The sequence below is a fragment of the Nestor notabilis genome, unplaced genomic scaffold (assembly GCF_000696875.1).
Source record: "Nestor notabilis isolate BGI_N333 unplaced genomic scaffold, ASM69687v1 scaffold17063, whole genome shotgun sequence".
NCBI classification, from domain to species: Eukaryota; Metazoa; Chordata; class Aves; order Psittaciformes; family Psittacidae; genus Nestor; species Nestor notabilis.
The window spans coordinates 2,779-3,177 of NW_009923471.1; the positions used below are offsets into that span (position 1 = coordinate 2,779).

General features: G+C 60.7%; 1 protein-coding gene across 1 annotated transcript in view; it reads right to left on the minus strand.

Annotated features, from left to right (window-relative positions):
* Positions 1-369, minus strand: part of CDK10 (cyclin-dependent kinase 10) — a gene marked incomplete at its 5' end in the record, with an annotated part of 2,784 nt that extends 2,415 nt beyond the window's left edge. Inside the window, 2 exon segments of the mRNA XM_010012155.1 lie at positions 53-127; positions 249-369. Coding sequence (XP_010010457.1) covers positions 53-127; positions 249-369 — 196 coding nt within the window.
* Positions 370-399: the final 30 nt, after the last annotated feature.

The following is a 399-nucleotide window of genomic DNA, read 5'->3' on the forward strand; positions in this document are numbered from 1 at the left end:
TCTTTGGAGGGGGTCTGGGGACCCCCCGGCCACAGCTCTCCTGCTCCTCCATTACCATCTTTCTCATTGTCCATCCGCACCTTCTTCAGTGCCACGATCTCATTTGTCAGGGTGTCCCGGGCCCGGTCTGGAAGAATAGGACACCCCGTCAGCACCGGCAAACGCTGCTTGTATCATGAGCCTCTTCTCAGCTTTATTCCCTATGACAGCGCCCTCAACCGCACACGCTCCTGCTGCTGGGGTGGAGCAGACGGGCTGCAGCCCGCCCCGGGGCTGTCTCTGCCCAGGCCCGATGCCGTAGGTGCCCTCTCCGATCCGATTCAGCTTCTCAAACTCCTTCACGCTTCGGCATCTTCCCAGCTGGAACCAAAGAGCCACATCACAGCAAGCGGTGCCCCT